General features: G+C 41.2%; 1 protein-coding gene across 5 annotated transcripts in view; it reads right to left on the bottom strand.

Moving 5' to 3' along the window:
• KCTD1 (potassium channel tetramerization domain containing 1) overlaps positions 1–20060 on the bottom strand; it is a 101412-nt gene that overhangs the window by 20871 nt on the left and 60481 nt on the right. For 3 of the 5 annotated variants that reach the window (XM_027674906.1, XM_027674887.1, XM_027674868.1), the window contains exon 2: positions 13636–13814. In XM_027674906.1, coding sequence (XP_027530707.1) covers positions 13636–13799 — 164 coding nt within the window. In that variant the 5' untranslated portion in view covers positions 13800–13814. Of the gene's footprint in view, positions 1–13635; positions 13815–14268; positions 14393–19252; positions 19416–20060 lie in introns of all 5 variants that reach the window. The other 2 variants (XM_027674878.1, XM_027674896.1) reach the window with 2 other exon arrangements.

The following is a 20060-nucleotide window of genomic DNA, read 5'->3' as shown; positions in this document are numbered from 1 at the left end:
CCCACCCAGAGCTCCAGCTGCAGTGGACAGCCATCTTTGCTGCCTTTAATTGCCACCAGCCGCTATCTACATTGCTTTGATCTTAAAAGACCTCTGGCAGATACACCCTGGGGATTTACACTGCTGTAAAGAACAAGTCTGCCATATTCACACTGGTAACACAAAGGCAGTCAGAGACAGTTTTGCAGGGATTGGTGAGAAGTGTTTACCAAGACTTGAGCCTCACAACAGATGACAAAAGGAAAGGGTATTTCTCTGCTGTGCTTCAAGGGTTGGTTGATCTTCAAGGCAAGTCCTCTGCTAAACAATACTGAGGGGCACAGAAACACCCAGCATATGACTGTGGACAGCAGCTCAGGCTACTTTGCAGGATCAAAGTCAGACAAGGCACGTTTGCTACTCAGTTTGTAAACACAGGCAAAATTAAATTCCACATCTAATTTTGGGAGCACATCACTGGCTTATTATTTACTATAACTAGATACTCAGGCAAGACAAAGGAGTTTCACCTCAACTATGAAGCAGGGAAAGGTGACAGGAACACATTCCTGCTGGCTGAACCACGTGGAGTCACTTCTGACCAGGGGCATTGGCTTCCCCCACATTACCTGCCCTACCACCCCCACGTGTTCTGTTACTTTGGCAGAATAATATCAGGACAGCAATGAGGAAAATAAAAGTCTCTGTTATGATGGATGTGCCTTCTTTTCAGATGTACATTTAGTCAGAACGTGCTACAACAAACTTGACCTTTTTCAGAACTAGATTTCACTGGGTTTTTTGGGACTTCACCCATTTATTTTGTTCTGTCTACAGATTCTGCAATTTCCAGCTGATAAAGCTTTCATCACTGCTCACCTTTCCCAGTGGAAGCACACTGCAAAGAAAAATATTCTGGCATGCAAGGTCAAGAGACAGAGCCCTTTCTGTGGTCCTTTATAGCAACAGAAAGGGCTCTTGGAAGAAATACTCCCAGAGGAGCCGCAGACGAGCTATCCCAATGTGAATCAGCCTGGCACAGCCCAGCAGAGCTTCTGCAGGATCAGGGTCAGGTCTGCAGAACAACATGACTAATTCTTCTTTGAATAGGAACTGCACTACCAGCTTTACAGTTTTTACATGGTACCAAACCTGTTTTATCTTCTTCATCACTCCCAGGGCCCTTCATGTTTATCGTACTTCCAGGATTTCATTAATAAAGAGAAGAAAGAAGGGCTTACACCTCTGATTTAACTATTTCACATTTTAACAGGAAATAATGCACTGACCCACATGGAAGCTAAGCACAATTGAAAGTCACACCCATATCAGCTGTTTCTATTTTCAAACCAGTGCTTTATGCCTTATAATGATACCAGACAGCAGCGACTTTCAATAGCATCTTTTTCATCCTTTCTTTTGTTTAGCCTACCCAGAGAGATGCATGAAACATTCCTGATTAGGGCTTTTATTTCTACTTCCCAAGAGGGGAATTAAACGCTCACCTGTAACCAGACCTCTGTGGTCTAGAGAGCAGCATCCATTCAGTTTCAGAGAGCTACACCATTAATCCAAAGTAAAAGCAAGAAAGTGCAATTGTAGCTCTGCTGATGAGTTTATCAGGGTTAGCTACTAAGCAAGAGAAGGCCGGTATGAGAGGCATGGCCCAAGGCCCAGCTTTATGAGACAGCAATATTAGAAACTGGGAAAATGAGAATGCCTGATGAAAAGTGGAGCCTCCAACTGTGTTTTAGCTACAGAAAAGCAGCACTTTTTATTCTTTCCCTTTCCCATAAGGTCTTCCAAGGGGGAAATAAGAAAAGCGGGAAGGTATCCTTCCTGCCACCGTTCCATCAACTTAGATCTTCCTAGATTAACATTTGCCATCACTTCCCTACTCACGCATCTCCTTTGCACCACAAAGTTGGATACTGTCACAGAGCTTTTCTCTGTGGCAGCATGCTGCAGCCAGTGTGACTCCCTACAGCGTTACTGCAGTGGAGCTGGAAGCTGGTGTAAGCAGGGGTATGGCACACCACTTCCGTCAGGTTTTGAAAGGCCAGGGGGAAGATTAACATTCAGAGGAGCTTATTCACAGGAGAAGCTAGTAAGTAAAATTAAATCTTAATACTCTGCAAAGGATAAGGACATTGTTTTTGAGGACGTTAGCAAGACATGAGAAAAGCATATCTAAAAGTCAGTGACTGGCATATCAGGAGCCAATCATGATGGGCAGCAAAATATTCAGAAAAACTATAAGATGAACATAAATACAGTCTACATGTTTGAAAATACACATGATAGCTGTCTGCTTTTCATATGCTTGATGACAACTTTAGTCCTATGCAGTTGTAGCCACAACACTTGGGAAAAAAGCAAACCATCTCATTGTTTCAAACAGAACATGAACAGTTTCATGTGACAAGCTCCAAGTAGATAAAAAAAAAAATTCTTAAAACTCCCACATTATACTGCTAGTAAACTAGAATTTCATAGCAAAAGTGAATAAACAATAGCTTTTGAGGCTGGAGAAATTACCATCACGGTGTTATCTAATCTCTCCCCAGAAGTCAAGAATTATGACTAAAACTAAACCCTTCCAACATAGATATAGCCTGAAATTCTATGTCAGAAGTATGTCCAATTGCATTTGGCAATCCTTAGCCAAGAGAGAGGCTGACTATAATTGGATGAATATTTGAAGTGCTTCATTATTCATGTAGGAAGGCTAGTTAAAAAGTGTTTTGTAGTCCCAAGACACTGGAGGGTGTGTGTTATTGGGTAATAACCAATTAGGAATGTTGACAGCACTCTGCCTTTAGGATCACCCTGGCCAACAAAGCACCTGGGTGTATGTTGTTGTGCAAAGGCACACACCCACTGCCTACTGCTCAGTTTATTTAAGCAAGGCTTTCACCAAAGGAAATGAGGACACCCCAAAGGATGTGTGTTTGACAGCTCAGTTACATTCCGAAATACTACTTCTTCATTGTTCCCTTTCTCTTCCAAAAATGCATTTTTTTCAATAGCCCTTCTGAATTACTGATGGTACTAGATAATGAAAACAAATCCAACTTCTTCTGTATTACTGCCTATCATCTACATGAAGCAACATCCTTACTATTTTCAGTAAGGAAACACCAACAGCAAAAGATCAGCTCCTAACTCCATAATCTGGTAGAACACTCCACTGTGCCATTAAATAAATACTGCAAACTCAGAACAAGAGAAATCAATGATTTTCCTTTCATGCTAGTCTAAGAAAAACATATGAATCATTAGTACAGGCATACAAAAGATTTAAAAAGCATTTAAAAACTAATAATTCTGACACTTGCTCACATGAACTAGAAATTCAACACCAATTCAGCTCATGATAGAGCAGTTCAACCCTTTTCACTACCTCCCACAACAAGGGTAGAGTGTACTGATGGTACAAACACCGATATTTATTTCCTCCTTTATTTTCTTTACCATTGTAATGAAAAGAGAAAATCTGCAAATTTGTATTCTGACTGGAAGCAAAGCAATTATTGCATGAGATGCCCAACAGGACTTACATACCCACAAAAGAAACATTCAAAACTTTTCTTGAATGATATCCTTGTTTCAAACATGCAAAATTCAATATGTTATAAGAAGGAACATATCAGTTTTTCAGCAGCTCTCATTTTCTGGTTTGTATCATATTTAGTCTGTCCTGTGGCACTGAGAGTACTGCAGCATTTTCTCTGAAATCCCCCAAACGCCACTCACCCTCTCCCCCATGTATCACCAAGACGATGATGTTTTGATGAAGTATCATACACGGGCCCTCGAGATAATGGATTCAATGGGATACACTTAAAAGATCATTTTTCTCTTTTGTATTGACTGCTTGCACTGCTCTAAGACAGGAAGGGCTTTCATTTTTTATGTAAGCTGCAAGACCCCGAGGGCCCTCTAAACTGTTTAAAAGGGATCACTTTTCAGATGAGTAGAAGGGGCCCAGCAGACTGTCATGGTTTGGAACGCCTTCTTCCCCTCGCATCACTGACGAGTTTGGGTGAACCTAAAACCAGCTCCCAGCTGAGCCACTCTCTGGCATGGCAGCACTTCCTAGTGTCTGGGATTTGTGGTTAGCATTTGAACAGAACCATGATTTATAGTACACACACAGGGAACAAAATAAGAAAAAAGTTTTGCAGAAACAAAATAATCACTACGGCTGATGGAGATAAACAGCAATAGTGCTGCTAAGCAAAGCAGTCCTTGGCACTGGCGTAGTGGCAGGAAACCATTACCCTGTGACATGGGTTTAATGCACTGACATTGTTGCAATTACATCCAGGCAACCTAACAAAACAAATTCATTGTATGGCACAAAATATTTCCAATTCAACATTGCAACATTTATTTTTTAATTACAGCACAAAGAACAACTTTTGGGGTGTGGAAGGACATAATCCATCATTTGCTCTGAAGTGACACACTTATGGCAAATGCTGTATATTATAACTTTCTATGCCACAATAAGCAACTACAAGCAATTTCTAAGGCAAGGAATGCGAACGGTTTGGGTGTGGACCTGGGAGATGCCGCTTATCCCTCCATCTCCCTCTGTGTCAGCAGGAGCCAAAGGCAAGCCACATGTTGCTGCACTGGGACTTCAATCACTCCTGTTTCACGTGTGTCACACAGCTTGTGACAGCTCTCTACCTGCAACGTGTCTCATATGAAAAGAGTTTTTACCATTCAAATATGGCCTGTGCTAGAACACAGACACAATTTTTAATTAAAAGGAATGGGATTTTAATAGGTCACTTAAAGAACAATTATGTCTACCATTTGATTGACAGGCTTGTCACATTTTACCATGAAAACCCCATTGGGGTCTAGGAGGTAGAATTAATCTTCATCTTTGCAAATTGTTGAACTACTGAAGTATGCCCCATTGCATTTAACACCATGTTGCTCAACCATCTCATCTTATGTGCAAAACCTTTGCATCTTTGTATTACTCTCCCCTTTTACCTCTTTTAATCCTTTGCAAACAGAAAGGTTTTGATTCACAGAAACTGAATTGCCAGTGTTGCTCTCCTTCATGAAATGCCTGTTCTGCAAAATGCAGCAGTGTGTAGAAACATAAAAGATAGGTCTCCAGTAATTAGCTTGGGTACCAGACACAGCACAGCTGAGTTTGCTGGAAGCAGGATAAACGAGTCCAGGTGGAGAGACGCACTATATTGCTTTGAGCACCTGAGTTGGCTCAAGTGTCTACACACACAGGGCTGCATAGTGGAAGGACTGGGTAAGAAAGTGACCGCGAGCCCATTCCTTTTCTAAAGGCATTCCCCTTCAAAGCAGTCTATGAGTAGCAGCTACAAGCTGAGCTTAAATTCTTTCAAACTGTTGCAAAAACCCATTGGTTCTCTCAAGCAGGCAGAAAGTGCCTTGAAAGGGCCTAGAAAATTGTCCAGATGAGGTGCAGAGACAACTGTGCTGGAAGAGTTCTACAGACCCGAGCTAATGTATGCATCAGGGCTAGAAACAATTTATTTGATTACTGATTCAGAGACTCAGTGAAAGAACAGATCAATATCAGTGAGTCTCAGAGAATCCTTTCAACTGATGTCACCAAGAGCGAAAGCATCATCTGAGATATCTATAAAATATGCTGGGTGCTCACCTACTCAAAGAAAGCTCACCATTAACAGGAGCCAGAAAACCAAGCATGTGTGTAGAGAAAAGGACAAGCAAGCAAGCAAGCAATGTGCTTTGATTTGGTCAGGTAAAGATCACTTATGACCCTAGTGAGCTCTGGCCCTTTTCAACAGAGATAAAAAAATGTAGATGAAAAAGAAATGAAGACAAAGCAGTGAGGGAATTTAGATGACAGAAGTAGGGCCGATCCTCAGAGCAGAACAGGGACAGAAAAAAAGACACTGAAAGGCAAGAGTCAAAGAGACAGTGACATCTTGAGAATTGTAGACTAAGGGGAAAGAAAAATTGAGAACAGAAGACAAAAGGAGAAATAAATCTTGCCAGATGACACTTGTCTGGTTATGACATTTGAATAAACTGCAGACTGGTTAAGTTAGAGGAAAAATTCACATAACAGGAACTGGTGTCATTCCCCTGGCCAACACAGCATTTGTGCCTTATTTGCATTAAAATAACTGCAGATAACCACTGTGTCCTAAGCAGTTTTCACCATTTTGTATGCAACCTTTGCAAATACATCCCCAAATGGCAAGCACACTTGCATACATGAAACCCAGCCAGGAGGTTGATCATTACCAGAAAGAAGTAAGCCAGAAGTTGGAATCTATATCCTAAAGCTTCAAACACACCCAGGAGGTGGACGAGTGTTGACGGCAGAACTGGAAGCCAAATGTTTTCTTCTGCAATTACGTATGTACTAGATGCCAATTTGCTTAGCAACTACATTGCAATTTATGAAAGACCAATGAAGTACAAACAGTTTATGTGGGAGCAGAGTGAGAACCTTGTGCTAACATACAGAGATTCCCGAGTGCAAGGAGTAAGTAAAGCAAAAGGCAAAACAAACCACTGAACCTCACGACTATGGTTAAACACGGGCCCTACCAGAAATGACCAATAAGCAGAGTACTTCACTGCCACCTCAATTTCTAATAGGTTTTTGCCCATAGACCCGCAGACTCAGCATTTTGTTTTATTTTCCCAAATATTTTCTTGGTCAGGTAGAGTGTGAAATAACTGCTTGGGTGCCTTCAGTCTAGTTCATGAAGCCACAGTACTGGCTAGAAATGTGCAGGCATTATAACAAACTGTTTCTTACCCACAAATTTCCATCCACCAAGCTGGTATCAAGCAGCCTTTGTAATGAAAGGATTTCTCAAAACACAGACCTTTGAGATAGCTATTGACAACCTCCCCTCCCCTCTCCCTGACTTACAGGTTGATCCAACCCATATAAACTCACATCAGCCAACTGGCAAATGAATGTATATACTGATGATATGGATATGGATTTTCTTCTTTCCCCTCAAGAAAAATGACTGTTATTTCTGAGGATTACTAGCCTCAGAAATAAGAAGAAGCCTTTACCTTTCCAAGACTCCTGAATGTAGACGTGTATTCCTCTGAACATTTCCATATACACTGTCATAGCCAGGAAGCCCTAGATAAGCATGGTATGAACCCCTGTCATATAAGTCTGCAAATCCACTTTCTCTGGGTCTTCTTATGTGCAAAGAATACCCTAACAATTTGCTATCTTGATTTTGCTGTAATTTTACACATTGGAGTGCAAAAGCATCAAACAAGTACAAACCACTATTTTTTATCCTCCAAATAAATAATACACAAACCCACTCTTACTGGCATTTAGAGCAGGAAGACAGACATCAACTCCATAGTCCCTTTCAGTGATGACTCACCACCAATTACTGACCAGGAGATGTGAAGACCTGCTAATCTCATGGTGATGTTTCTTTCACTAGCCACCAGCCACGAGCAACAGCAGCAACTTACTGACCTTGCAAGACAGACATATTACAGGACTACAATTTGGAAAATATTTACTTCTACTGAGGTGACAGTGATGACTGACCTGTGCTGATCATTAATTGAGGCAAAATTAGGTCAATATATACCCAAAGTTCAATATACATACCTAGAGCTACAATTAATCTTGGTTCAGCTAGGAACAGAAAATACCCCTCTGAGCTCTTTACTGACAGATGTATGTTACAAAAAATTTCTCTTTACAGTATCAGTTGTGTAAATTCTCTGAATTTCTGGAAATAGGCATGAAGTATAGTATCATTCACAGTTCTGATTCTATTTTCTTCTCAAGTCTCTATACATGGTTACACCAACCAAAAAAACTGTACTGCCTAACTGTATTGAGTCTGGTCCTCATGAATCAACATTTCATTTTTTACTAATACATGTTACTGATGATACCAACATCATAAACCATTTCTGTCTCAGTTACTGGCATCTATAATTATTTATGCTTAGAGATAGCAATCTTTTACATTTTCAGTCATCATCCCAAAGCACTTTACAAGTTGCTTTTATGTTAACCTTGGTAGGAAGCAACTGAAGCTCAAAGTTAAATCAGTTATCTTGGGTCACAGAACAGGTCAGCAAGAGTCAATATATTTCCCTATCCCAAGCCCTCCCTTTCCCTTGCCACAAGACAAGCAGTGATCAAATGATGAAACACAAAAGGTGAATAATAAGATGAGTAAGACAGGAGAGGTAATGAAGACTGAAATGAGCCTCTGCCAACTACTTCTGCCTATTTCCCTCCCGCCAGGAATGTTACAAAATATTAAAAAGCTGCGACCTGGACCATTCGTGCTAATACAGCAGACAGAGCTGGTGTACAGCAATACTGAAAACTCTCGTGGAAGCTTTCTCTTTACAACTTGCAACACAATATTTGTTCTCAAAAACTGCAAGCCTACTGTAGTCTAGCTACTGCAGTATCACGTTGATTTAAGTATCACCACCTCATCAGATTTTGATACTGCTACTCCAGAAAGGTCACCAAATACCTTCAGAGATAGAGATGTACCTCTCAGGAAGATGAATTCAAATAAGTAGAGTGGAAATCAAGATGTAGTAACACCCACTCTCTCAATATTTCCTTAAAACAATGTCCCCAAATGTTCATTAAGTTAGAAAATTTTGGGTTTATTTCTTCAAGTCATTAGCATAACTTACAGCAATTTGAGACGTACTATCCAAGGTGAGTAGGAAAGTTCTGACAGGGCTGCTTTCATGGAAGTGTTACAGAAGGAGCCCCATACAAAGTGCAGACCACCCTTACAGCAGCACATCTCCTACAGAGCCAGAAGTCTCCAGCATGGTGTTGCAATCTGCAGAAGTTTGAATTAAGGGCCATGTCAGTGTCTTGTTTTGGAACTGGGGACAGTCTACAGACAATAGAAACTGGAGCTCTGAAACAGGCAAGCAGTGCTAACCTGTCTGACTCACAGCATGTCCTTGAAAGTTTACCTACACAACCTATGAAGGATAAGTCTTGCTTGCAAACTGACAAAAAAGGCCAAGGACAGTCTGGGTATTCTCCTAAATAATTCTGCGCTCTTGATGAAAAAGAAACCCTTACCAATAAAAAAAGTGCCAGTGTCCTAACTGGATCCAAGTACGTGAAATTTAATTTCCCTGAGGGCTGAGAGTAAAGATTGGGTAAGAAAACTGGGACACGAATGGATTGGTTCATATGAAAACCTGAAATAGCCCTGGGCAGAAATTTGGAAGTATTGTGAAATACTGTATAAGAAGAATCCATCTTCATATGCAGGGAGTAACTCTAGATGGGAGATGTAGTAACACAAGCAGATATCCCAAAAGGTTCTACAAAGAAATATATACAATGTTTTAAATGGGAATATAGGATGTGGCAACCCAATGCCACGGTGTTATGCAAATATTTGTACCAGATGACTTGGACAGAACTAATTAAAAGTTCAAATGCTTTGAACACATGAGATAGACAACACTGCTGATATTGCTGATATCAGAGATATCAGACAGTTGATGCTCATATGATCAAAGTTAAACATCTTCCCATTTAGTTCTGATAGTCAGTTGAGGTTGTCACAGCCTGATACACAACAACTTCTGGCAGATGCCATACAGACAGCATTAAGGCTGCAAGATGTAGGAATACCAGCTCCAAGAGAAGGGTTCAATCATACTGCAAGATGATAATGCACTGGAAGGAAAGTAGGCTGCTCAGGTTTAAGAATCAGAACTAACAAGCCAGTGCTTCCTCTCCTCATAATCATAAATCCTAATACCTCAACCTGTTCTCATCTGACTCTCTGGCGATGATAGGGAACAATGGGGCGGCATGCATGTGCCTCAGCTCTCAGGGGAGAAAGGCTCCTTTAGCAGACCCTCATCTTGGATTCATCTTCCCTGGAATAATTTCTTTTTTCCTGGGCAGTGGAAAATAAAATTAAAAAAAAAAAAAAAACCAACCCAAAACCCCTTCATTTGCAAAATCCCAGTAATAATAATAAAAAAAAAATAGTGCACACAAATCTTTAACAGATAACTCTGTGTGTTGCCAAATATCATCCTGAAGATCTGGGAACCTCAAGTAAACCAAAGGCTGTTGAGAAGAGGAAGGCGTGACCCAGAACAAACCAGAACAAATTCCAAAACTGTAAGATTCCTCATAGAATACAAACAATTTGTTTGGTCCGTTCACACTGGCATATGAACGACTGTCAGTCAGTAATTGACAACAGAAGGAACAATCTGTATATGGGTAAATACACCAAGGTCTACAATCTTGGTGGAGAGAGCTGCATAAAAGGACACCTGTCCCCTGCTGAGGCATTCAAAGAAACTTGCTATTTATTTCAGCAGACTGGCCTTACATTAGGTCTTCCTGGTAGATATACTGATTCAAACTGCCTGTTCTTGAAGCCTAAGTCTGGCAAATTTTATTATTCAACTGCATGACATAATGTCTGAGGCATGGTCTCACTGGTGTCTTGGGAGAACCCAAAGCCTGTTGATGAGATAAAGTATTCATATGGGATTTTCCTTGTGAAAACAGTAGGTCCTCCTTGGTCTGGAATATAACTGGGCTCTTTCAAATGATATGCTTCTGGATTTTAAATTATTTTGAGGGTTTTTTTAAGCATTACTTCAGGTTCAGAATTTGAAATTCTAGGATTGCTCAAAACAAGACAAGCTGCTTGTCTCTTGGATTGCTTCACTGTGTCAGCCTTTGACCAAACCACAGATACGCTCCAGTTCCCTGGGTTCTTCAATCACAAAAGCATTTGAGAGAAGCCCACAATGGTCATTCCATAGCAAAGGGCAGGGATCCAGCAGCAGCGGCAAGACACTTTTACAGTCACACCAGGGTTTCTTTGGAGGAATAAATATATATACTTGTCAGTAGATATTTTGCATATCAAGGCACAAACTAGGTTGAGGGATCTAACAGAAAAATTATGGAAAGTGACCCCTGCAAGCTACAAGTCTTTACCTGATATCATTTAAGGAACTCTCTTTAAAGTAATGTTTCCAATTATCTACTATCCAGGAAGGAGAAAACAGAGAGGTGCAAGATGAGTTGCTATTGAGCCCAAAGGAGAAAGAAGAGTATATCTGCTCCAAAGCAGAGACTGCTCTATCAGAAAAGGTCTCCTTCACACCAGCAAGTCATAGTGACTCCAAAGCTGCTGTTTTGGATATCACCCTTTCAATCTCACAAAGAAAGATGACTCTGGTACCTGGCCCATAGATGAAAGGTTCACTTTAGGCTTCTGGCCCTTAGACTACATGTAATACGAGTCAGAAACCTAATGACTTTCATGTCTCAACCTGTTAGATGCTGGAGCTTGCAACCTATGCCTTGACTCATCCCCGGAGCAGTGCTCTTTCAGGTAAGATAATCAGACCTTATTTTTCACAGACAATACTTCATATGACAGTAAGTCTCAGGAGGTTTCAACTGGCCCAAAAATATCTATGAGGCGCTGACTTAGTTTAGGTATCATTCAGACATGTGATAACTGGCAGAAAAAGAAACATACAAGTGATGTTGACCAAAACCTTGTTTTAACTTTGTATAACAATGTTAGACTCTAGATATAAACTGACCAGGTCAGGCTCCAAGAAACAATTTGTATTAATGTCCAAATATTACTGGATAATTTTTGCCTAGCACTCATTATATATAAATAAATATATATATGTATATATATATATATATATATATACACACACACACACACACATACCCCTCATCCCAACCCTCCACTGGAAAAAAACTTTATGGTAAAATCTCACAGACAAACTCCAAACAACTATATCATGATTTCTGGCATATTGCTTCATGCCATTGTCTTGACATTCAAACGAGTTTAATAATTGCTCTTTTGAAGCTGCTAATGTTAAAAAAAAATCTCTCAAGTTCTGGAATTGGCTGGGAATTCCAGGTTCTAACAGCTACAGTGGAAATATTCACTCATCAGAGGTTCAAAAGACACTGTCAGAACTGAAACACAAACACATGTCAGAACGACTTGAAACAGAATGACTACAACTCAGAGTTTGGGTTTTCTTTAAATTATGTTTGAAGAGCTTTAAAATGTTTAATTTATTAAACTGGCTTTGATTCTACAGGCATAGCTTTCACTTTCAAGTGCTACAATGGCTCAGTGGAACACAGAATATATTAAGCTTAAATTCCACTGCCACCGTACACACTTATGAAAGACATTTTAGTGTTTCTTCACTTGAAGTAATACACTGTCTCTGTGAATTTGACATGAAAACTAAAGCAGCAGCCTCTCATACTGCACAGACAACTCTGTCAGACACCATCACTGCTCCAATTACCAAAAAATCCACTAAGTAATCACAACTACTAGTAGCTGAACACAAAGAGCTCCTAACAAAATTCCTCAAAATGACAGATTTGGTTTTTGAAGAACAGTTCAAGTTTTTCCAGATGTTGCTTCAATCTCTCCTGGCAGATCCGGGCTTTGGCATGGCTTCTCTTTTACTTCCCTCTGCCTGGCCTTCCTTGAGGATGTTGTCATAAGAAAGGCCATGTGCTCAGCTGTTGCTCTTCCATATACCTGTATTTACTGTTCTCTTCCTCTATCCCTGTCAGCTCCTAGTGTCTACTAGGAGCACTACTTCAGTCCACCTAATACTATGAGCTGATGCTGCAGACGCAGTAATGCCAGTGAAACCCAGGCTTTGAACAAAATCACATCACACGAAGCGTGCTTTGTACCCTTTGGAAAGGCAAGTCAGAGTTGTGGGATCAAGAAACTCAAAACCTCCCCCTCAAATGCTGAAAAGAGCGCAAATGTAACACAGAGTGGGATTGGGCAGTGAAGGGCAAGGTATAGACTAATACAGTGGACACAATCAACGTCTGCTATCTGATAACCAACTCTTAGAATTACAGCACCACTACAGTGTTTGTCTGCCACCCCACCATCTAATATCCACAAACGCTGTTCAATGCACTGTTGTTTTCTTAAAGATGCACTCTTTACTGTACATACACCATTTGCTTACGTGTGCAGCAGTTTTCTAGCTGCTTAATACCAGCAAGCTACCAGAGTCACAAATACTTCATTCAAAAGGTATGTGAGAGGTAAGACAAGTCCCAAGATTCCATAAAAGTATTCATTTAATACTGTGCTATATTTTATTACATTCAACCTTGCCTTCACCTCAAGTGACACATCAGAGATTACATGTTGACAGTACAGGAGAGCGGTTACTGCTCTAAAAGAAACAAAACAAATAACCCAACACCCCCACCTTTGGGCTTAAATGCATTATCACTACAGTTTTTGAATGTAACAAACCACAGAATGGGTGTCCTGGCATAAAACCAGAATCCTAGGTAGTAGAAAGTAAGTGCTCTTTACTATCAGCTTTGTTTTAGTACATACACATAGGGATTTGCAGAAGTGCCATTTGCTGGGAAACGCAGCGGTGCAGGGAAAGAAAAGTCAGTCTCTAACTGCCTACGAACAAAGAAAGCTAATTTAATTTTGAAACAAAAGGAACTAAATTCATCATTCTGAGGCAACCCCAGGACATGCCAGCATGAAATGGGAGAAAAGGAGTTGCCAAAGACATGCAGAACAAGCTTTTTAAAGTTACCTGGAATCGGGATATTTTGTAAGCGTGGCCAAGCTGCTGGTATACATGTGCCCACCCACATCAATGTGAACTGGTGCGTTGGATTTTGTGAGCTGTGCTGGAGTGGGGATGCCTTGATTGTTCAATGGAGATGCAGGGGATCTAGTGATCAGAGGTCTTGACATATTGGGCCGACTGTCCTGTGAAGAGATAGACCTGGGTTAATGATCTCCTTAAAAACCTCACAGAACCCCACAGTCTTGAATCAATAGCACTATCTCATAGTCTTAGATTATGACTTTTATCTCAGTAAAGCACAGACAAGTACTTGGCAGTTTTTAAAATGAATCTAGCTCTAAGAGTTTTAACTGCCTACATTTTAAATAAGTGGGGCAAAATGCACTCATAAACCCCACAAAATAGAAATCACATTCAATAAAACAAGTTTTTCCTGAATACTATTTGTGACAGTCAATCCATACCATCGAAAAACGTCATTCTCATTTTCAAGAGTTGATAAAGACCCCGCCAGAAAGAGCTGCAGACAAAAAGACCAAGAACAATATTTTCCTTAATTAAGACAACCCCAGGAAGACTTTCTGTTCCTTCCCAAGCCCTCTGTCACTCTCATACCACCAGAACAGAAATACAAACCCTCAACTCCTCCATCCTGCACACTCTTCTCTCGAATTCCCAATTCACATAGCACGGGAACAGAAGCAGAAACACCTGGACTAGTCAACTGCTCATGGACTGCAGACCACTGGATATCGACAGCCTTTGAGAAAGACATTTTCCATTTAAAAGTTACACGTATGGCGACAGCTGCCCCCGTGTGCCCCACATAGGCTGCAGGTCTGAGCGGCTTCCCGAGGCCGGCGAGCTCCGAGCGCGGAACGGGAGCCGATGCTCTGCTGATGAAACCAACTTTTAGTCACAAAGGAAGCGCCGCACCGCCAGCACGGAGCAGCGGCCGCCTGCGCGGCGGGTGGGGCAGGGCAGGGCGGTGAGCTGGAGCCAGGAAGGCAGGCGGCAGGCAAAGTTGGGGATTAAAATAGAAATGCATTCGAGAGCGGTTATGAGACAACCCCGCTTTCGACTGAAGGAAAGCCCCATACAGGGTGGAATCTTATAGGGATGCCCTGAGAACTGAAAGCCCTTGCAAATGACTAAGTTTTACATTTAAAAGGTAAGCAAAGCAGCGAGAAGTCAGATACACTTCATCACAAAACTCTCTTTGTTCTTTCAACACTGTCTTTCAGCTGCACAAAGAAGTGGATTCCTTGTAAACATCTCCTCAGAGCCAAGCAGCAAACCTCGCCAAAGCGGAGCGCTGCCGTGAGAGAGAGTTACACGGCACTCAGACTAGCAAAGTCCGCCGCCGCCAAAAACATCATTTCTCCATTTTTCACGGCTGCTAGAAGACTCAAACCATAAAGACAACAAGAGCCAGGTAAATGTCTGACTGATATGATTTACAGGCCAACGTTGCACAATAAATCCAAGTAATAAGTAACAAAAGGCATCTATAAACCACAAGGTACTTAGCTAATTTTCTCTCATACACAAAAGCAAGCTAAGGTCTAGCACTGATAAAAACGAAGGGAATGAAGAAAAACATCCAGTTTAGATGTTGGGGGGGGAAGGGTTGGGTTTCTTCTATTTCTTTACAAGGAGAAGTTAATATAAATCTGCAGAAATACCAGGCTTAATCACTACAATTGCTTGAGGAGGTGCCTGCAGCGCAAAGAAGACAAGTCCAGACAAAATAAGGTACACACGCTATGCAAAACTAATGTCTGCTACAAATGCTATGTGGTACAACCACCACCCAAGATGCTACTGATCTGCAGTACGGTATTTAGTAAAATAATGAAGAAAAAATTAAAAACAACAACTGGAAAGGTGAAAGTAAGAAGGCAGGGACTGATACAAACGGGGGGGGGAAGCATGTGTTGGACAATTAGCAGGAGGAAAGCAGCAGGTCTGAGGAACACATTTCAGTGCTTAAAAGCAGACAAACGGTTTGGCAAAAATAAAGATAAAATCACCAACGAAAGCTGAGACTAAAATGAAAAACAAATTCTGTAACTTGCATGAGACAGACACCACCATCTCCCTTAGCAGGATCCTCTCTGGCAGAAATAACACAGCTCTCTTGCAATTTAACACACTGCAGCACCACCGAGTCTGTAATAGTTTTTCAATTGGACACATTCTCCTGTATACCCTGCCTGGGGCTGCTCAAGAGAAAATGAACAGATTTGCAGGGTTAATATTGTAGTTAGGCTGGGACCTCATTCAGCATAGCTGCGATAGCACTGGCTGTACAAAGCAGTAGAAGAATGTGTAGTACGAACACCACTGCCAGGATGGGAGATAGGTTGGAGGACTGTGGGCATTTTACAAGGCAAAAACTCCATAAAACATAAGAAAAGGGAACCAGTTTCCAAACCCAAGTTGGAACCAATCTGCCATTTAGTTTGCCTACTAAAACTCCCAAGAAATAACGCTGCTTTATAATAAAACCATTTGCTCTCTTATTTCAGCCTCCTCCTTTTCAACATTTCCTCTTCAAGGTACCTGCATTTATTGCATCTCATGAAACAATGCCCATCTTCTCAATGTTTAGTTATTAAGCACAATAATGTTAAGATTGCTCCAGTCTTAGCTCACAAAACATATTTCCCTGGATAAAACCAGTTCACTACTCTTTTGGAGACCACTTTGAAATTAGGCAATGGTATTTCTACTGCAGTTGCCCCAGAGAAATTAAAGCAGAAACGGGATTCGGAGAACCAGGTACTTTAAAAAAACCCAGTTTTTTTAATGTGGCACAATGCAATATCACAGTCACAGCACAGAAGGTCATCATCCAATGGGTATGGCATTTAACAGACTAGAGCTATATCATTGCATTAGTTAAAATCACTGTTTAGTTCAGCTATGGAATGGATAATGGATAGTGCAGAAACACGTGCCTTGCATCGGATTACTGCAAACATGGAAGTGAACAAGCTTTGGTAAAAAGTGGTAATAACAAGGTACTGCTGGTAAATTATTAATCTTCTACCACCTAATGTGACTACAAATATAATTCCTTAGAAAGAACTACAGGAGGAGAGAAAAAAGTCATAGAAACTAAACTCAATGGGATCTACTAAGCTATGTAGAACAGCTGACAACAAAAAGTATCAAAAAGCTCTTCAGAACCCTTTCTTGATATCAAGCAGGTGAGACATTCACCCAGAAATGGGTTCAGAGCTCAGCCATGGCTGTTCCCACATGGGAGATCCCAGAGGCTGTTGTCTGCCTCAGGAACTGCATCAGCTTTGTTCATGAGTAGGACACAAAGTAGGGCTAGCACCTGCAGTGGCTGGATGGGCAGTGACCTTCCTGACCTGTCAACAGTCTGTCAATGATAGCTTTTTTTCTCAAATATTTTAGTACTTATCCTACAAGAAAAAAAAATTAGGTGGGAACAGGAAATTGTCAGTTTTACAACAGTTCCCATGAACCAAAATACTTCAAATACCCTGTAAAACATTTATCATTCTTAGTATTCAAAGATGATTCCCCCCCCAATAGCTTCTCATAAAAATTAGTTCCCATTTCCACTCAGAATTAATGTATTACTGAAACTATGTACTCAAAAGGGCCAAAAATCTGTGTGCTAGGCAGGTTAAAGGCATTTAGGTTGTATAAAACTTTTCAGTGTTGGTTCAGCAATCAGAAACACTGCTCTGTTAGTGCAGTTTGGGGCTTGTCCACTTTCTTGATGATATTTGAAGGAGTCTTTCCACAACAAGTAGTTCACAGGCACAGGTCTTTTGAGTATATCTGAACCTGCTTCACATTTTCTGCTCTAGGCAAGCCCTCTTATAGCCTCAACAGAAGCAAAAGCAGCCCTCCCTGAACTACTCCTCCTAGTATTTACTAAAATCTGTATGATTTAGAAGTTTTCCTACCAAAGGGTACTGAGGATCATGGAGAAGAGCTTTCAGATCTCTTCTCCTCCCTGCCTGTTTCTTCTATACCATCTTCTCCTCAACTCCATTCAAGAATATTGTTAAAGAATAAGCCTTTACACCTGGGTTGAAAAAACATAGTAGTTGCAGGGCTGAAATGTGCACTCATGCAACTGGTCTACCAAGCAAGAATAATATAGGAACCATATCAATCTTCTGGTAGCAAGTGGAAGAAATAAGAGATATCTGAAGAATGTGAGTCATTACAGTGTCCTAAGTGTACAAAATTTAAGAGACAGGAGGCTTACTCTTCCCCTCAAAATATTAGCACTGTTGTCAGAAGTATTATTTACATGCTGTGGTCTTGAGTAAAGTCATCTCAGTTCCCCTCTTAAGTCTGAAACCTTGACAAAAACCATGCCACTACAAGACAACCTGAGCTCATACACAGAAGGACTGACATTCAAGTACATTCTACTTGACTCACTGGAAGTGGGGATCATTTTAGGTTACAGGTCAAGATGCTGCTGGCTGGGGTTATTACAGCCAACATCTTCCCTGCTGTGAGCCAGCCCAGCTCAAGCAAGACTATATGTGCTACTCAGTATTAGTTATTGGATATTCCCTGCCACAGCCCAAGCAATTATTTCTGCTGAGAAACTCAAATTTATTTCTTTCAAACTCTCTTGGATTTTTCTGAGGGGAGGTGAGGACAAGCTTGTCTTATTGCTTCTAGACATTAGAAACAATAATCATGCAGTAGTTCATTCTAAAGCATCAAATCAGCCTATGTTCATTATCCTTTTTCCACAACAGAAAGCCATCAGAGAGATGTCTCTCCTTACAAAAGCTTGGTGCCCAGAAGAGTTGGAAAAAGCTGTTAGCACATCTACATTGGCCACCTCCAGTAGAAGAGTCAACTCTGAACACACACATCCCACTGTACAGGGAATGAATCCAAACAGCAAAAAAACCTTTAGAAGTTGGTGACAAATCTCTTTTCCTCCAGTACAAAGCAGAAATCACTCAAGTATCATGAACAGCTATGCACCTACACTCTGAAATAAACAGCAGGCTGATGCTTGTGGGTGCTTGTGGGATGGGGAAAGCCCAGCTCAAGACCCTCATCCAAACCAGGAACATTAGGACTAGTATCAGATTTGGCTCCTGCACAAGTGTCCCCATTTTGAAGATGCACTTTTTCAAAACAAACATTTCATTAAAGATTAAAAATATAATCATGGTCACGTCTTACCACAACGCTTAAACAAGTACCCCCCACTTTTTTCAATTCAGCAAAAACAGTTGCCACAACAAAGAAGCTGGAGAAAGCATTTATTCAACATAAACAATATCAGTACAAACAGCACTTCTGGAAGGTGTAGCAAGCAGGCAGATATACAGAGACTATGTGTCCAAGAAGCCCCGGTGTTTGTCCTGCTGGAAGGGGAAACTGCCACCGTGGGCATCTCTGTGGGCTGGTGATGTCCTCACATCATATTTTCTGGCTATGGCCCTGGTACTCTGCATCCACAGATGATATCAGGTTGTGCTGGCCCCTCAGACAGAGCCCTGCAAGATGGTCAAAGATGACCCCATGCACAACACAGAGCATACAAACTGCATTTTGGTCTCAAGGTGTGCATGCCATCACGGTGCTTTCTCTTCACCTTCATTCTGAAGAGCCCAGAAGCACAAAGAAGTTGCCCAGATCTTTGTCAAAAAGTCTTTACATGTGAGCACATTTACGCCTTTTCTTCTGTTTCTTCACCATTACACCAGTGGCTGGTAGCTCCCTGAGGACATGGCTGGGCTTTACGGCTGCCACTGGGCCTGCAAAACAAAGAAATAGCCCATTGTTTTCCCCAGCGAAAATATGCCGATTGCACTGTCATGTTTTGCCTTTCATCAATATAATTCCACTGCCTTCCTCTTGCAGCTGCAAGGTTTAGGATTGCTGAGTCTGAACATTAGGAATTATGTTTATAAGGCAAAACTCCAGAACAATTGTGTTTGAGTGTCACAGGAGAAATGGGCCCAAAGCACAATCAGCTGCAATTGAGTGGCACAGCAAGCCGAGATACCAGGTCCCCTGAGACTTAACAATAGTACTAGAATTAATATTTTAGATCTCTGAAAGAAAAGCCTCATTTTAAACCCTGAATGTCTTTCAACATATGACAGAAGGTCAAATTATCCTATACAAGACAGTCAAATACAATGGAGAGCCTGAGAAGCTGGAAGGTTTTTTCGATATGCTGAGGCACCTAAGGGCAGAAGAAGACCTGCAACTATGCCATGCAGCTGCTCACTCCTCTCATCACAAGTGCCGTGCTTGCAGCACTCAGTATTATTTGCAGAAATACATACAGCAATGCATTTTAGAAAAAGGTGGATGCCACAAGGCTGCTTGAGAGAGGGGACAGAGATGCCCAGAGGGGTCCATCATAGCTAACATATAAGGTATAGGTCAGCATG

Source organism: Neopelma chrysocephalum, unplaced genomic scaffold (assembly GCF_003984885.1).
Source record: "Neopelma chrysocephalum unplaced genomic scaffold, ASM398488v2 Primary Assembly neopelma1_22, whole genome shotgun sequence".
NCBI classification, from domain to species: domain Eukaryota; kingdom Metazoa; phylum Chordata; class Aves; order Passeriformes; family Pipridae; genus Neopelma; species Neopelma chrysocephalum.
The sequence above is the reverse complement of the archived record's forward strand: the minus strand, read 5'-3'. Positions and strand labels throughout refer to the sequence as shown.